The sequence below is a fragment of the Phoxinus phoxinus genome, assembly GCF_949152265.1.
Source record: "Phoxinus phoxinus genome assembly, chromosome: 18".
Lineage (NCBI taxonomy): Eukaryota > Metazoa > Chordata > Actinopteri > Cypriniformes > Leuciscidae > Phoxinus > Phoxinus phoxinus.
The window spans coordinates 1,813,452-1,815,951 of record NC_136893.1 but is presented as its reverse complement, the minus strand read 5'-3'; the positions used below and the strand labels follow the sequence as shown (position 1 = coordinate 1,815,951).

The 2,500-nt window shown below is 44.8% G+C and overlaps 1 protein-coding gene across 1 annotated transcript in view; it reads left to right on the top strand.

Moving 5' to 3' along the window:
• LOC306985995 (F-box only protein 41) overlaps positions 1-2,500 on the top strand; it is a gene marked incomplete at its 5' end in the record, with an annotated part of 17,569 nt that overhangs the window by 9,228 nt on the left and 5,841 nt on the right. Inside the window, one exon of the mRNA XM_079588827.1 lies at positions 1,362-1,457. Within this exon, the coding sequence (XP_079444953.1) occupies positions 1,362-1,457 (96 nt within the window). The remainder of the gene's footprint in view (positions 1-1,361; positions 1,458-2,500) is intronic.

The following is a 2,500-nucleotide window of genomic DNA, read 5'->3' as shown; positions in this document are numbered from 1 at the left end:
TGTCTGTCTGTCTGTCTATCTGTATGTCTGTCTGTATGTCTGTCTGTCTGTCTATCTGTATGTCTGTCTGTCTGTCTGTCTTTCTATGTGTCAGTCTATCCGTCTGTCTGTCTATCTGTCTGTCTGTCTATCCGTCTGTCTGTTTATCTGTCTGTCTGTCTGTCTGTCTTTCTATGTGTCAGTCTATCTGTCTTTCTGTCTGTCTATCCGTCCGTCTATCCGTCTGTCTGTCTATCTATCTATCTGTCTGTCTGTCTATCTATCTGTCTGTCTATCTATCTATCTATCTATCTGTCTGTCTGTCTGTCTGTCTGTATGTCTGTCTGTCTGTCTATCTGTATGTCTGTTTGTCTGTCTATCTGTCTGTCTGTCTGTCTGTCTGTCTATCTGTCTGTCTGTATGTCTGTCTGTATGTCTGTCTGTCTGTCTGTCTGTCTGTCTATCTGTATGTCTGTCTGTATGTCTATCCGTCTGTCTATCTATCTGTCTGTCTGTCTATCCGTCTGTCTGTTTATCTGTATGTCTGTCTGTCTGTCTATCCGTCTGTCTATCCGTCTGTCTATCTGTCTGTCTGTCTATCCGTCTGTCTGATTATCTGTCTGTCTGTCTGTCTGTCTGTCTTTCTGTCTGTCTGTCTGTCTGTCTGTCTGTCTGTATGTCTGTCTAACTAAGCGTTTAAGTGCTTTACTCGGTGGAGTCGCGCAGGTAGAGTCGCGGGTTGACATGACTAAACACTATCTGTGTGTTCACACCGCGAGCTCCGGCGGCGCGGCACGTCTTGGACGGCGAGAGCGGCGAGGAGAGTTGAAGTGTCAGGTCAACTTTATGGTAGAAGTAGAAGTGCTCCGTTTGAGAGGATTCCCGGGAACGCAGTGTAAACTTTGGTTCCGACCACATTAGTTCCCAAGCAAAATAGAGGAGAGGTTGATCATTTGAACTTGATAAGAAGGCGCGTAACACTATTTATAGGCAAGATTTTCGCGCTAGAACGCTTGTTTTTCAGCGGGAATGGAAATTAGAATAGCACTTAACCATGAACACAAAAGCCACACCACACAAACGGCTTTTAATTGGTTTATTTCGTTAGCAAACATGTCACTATAATTGTTAAGTTCTTTCCATCTATCAATTTTCTGCGAAAATAACGATCGACATGCTTGTTTGCTTTAAATAAAGTTTAAAAAAAGACCAAGCATTCGATCTACGTCAAAGCACCAGAGCGTCCACGAATCTTTCCACGGCGTCGTTGGCAGGGTGCCGAGAGCGAATTTTGCTGCTCTCGCCGGCGGCGGTGTGAACGCACGGTATGAATACGACGACTGAATGAATAAATACTACAGCAGCTGTTCTGGTGTTTGCAGAAGCGCGTCGGATCCGGCGGGACAGGAGGTGATCTGGGCTCTGGGAGCCGGATGCCGGGACGTCACAACACTTCGGATCGCTCCTCTGCAGCCGTGGTGAGACTCTGTCCTTCTGTAACGGTCACCAGCTGGAGTGACCACCACTACACAACAGACTATTGGCATTCCCTCACAAACTACATCTCCCATAGTTCTCTCATTGTTTTCACCTGTGTCTCATCTTCTGGTTTGCTCACCCTATATAAGGCTGGTGCGTTCTGTCATTCCCTGCGAAGTCTTGTTTAGTGTCACACTGCAATTCCAAGCATTCTCCTGGTTTTCTTTATCTTGGTTCTTGATCTTCTGTCCGGTTTTCTTGGTTTCCTCTGATTTTGCCTGTGCCCGTTTGACCCTGATTACCGTACCGGAGTATAAGTCGCATCAGTCAAAAAATGCGTCATGAAGAGGAAAAAAACATATAAATCGCACTGGACTATAAGTCACATTTATTTAGAAATTTATTTCACAAAATCCAAGACCAAGAACAGACATTTAATCTGGAAGGCAAGTTATTCAGCTGCACAACACAGAACAACAGCTGAATAGTGTCCGGTGTGTTAGCGTAACACATTAACAGTTATTCAGCGACACAACAGCATAAAGAACATATATCTGGGAGGCTGAATAGGCTAAACTAACATTAGCCAGCGAGTCCAACAAGTTACCGGTCAGCAAGTTCACCAAGCTCCCGATCTCACTCAACAACACTGAATACATCGAGTTCTTCCTCGGTGTCGCTTCTGAACAACTCCGCTAACTAGAGCGCCCTCTCGCGGCTGTAGACGGTAATGTTTTCTCTTGCTTCATCTCAGTCAGTATGAATTAATTTTGATATATAAGTCGCACCCGACTATAAGTCGCAGGACCAGCCAAACTATAAAAAGTGTGATTTATAGTCCGGAAAATACGGTACCCGGTGTTTATGACCTTTGCCTGTTTTCGACTACGATTATGGATTACCCTTTCAATAAAACTGCATTTGGATCCTCAATCGTCGTGTCTCGGAGCAGTTCGTGACACTTTATCTGAGCATCGGTTATATTGGAGAATTTCACTTCCATTCCTAGAGCTTCTGAACAAATCTGTGGGGTTTGGACTGA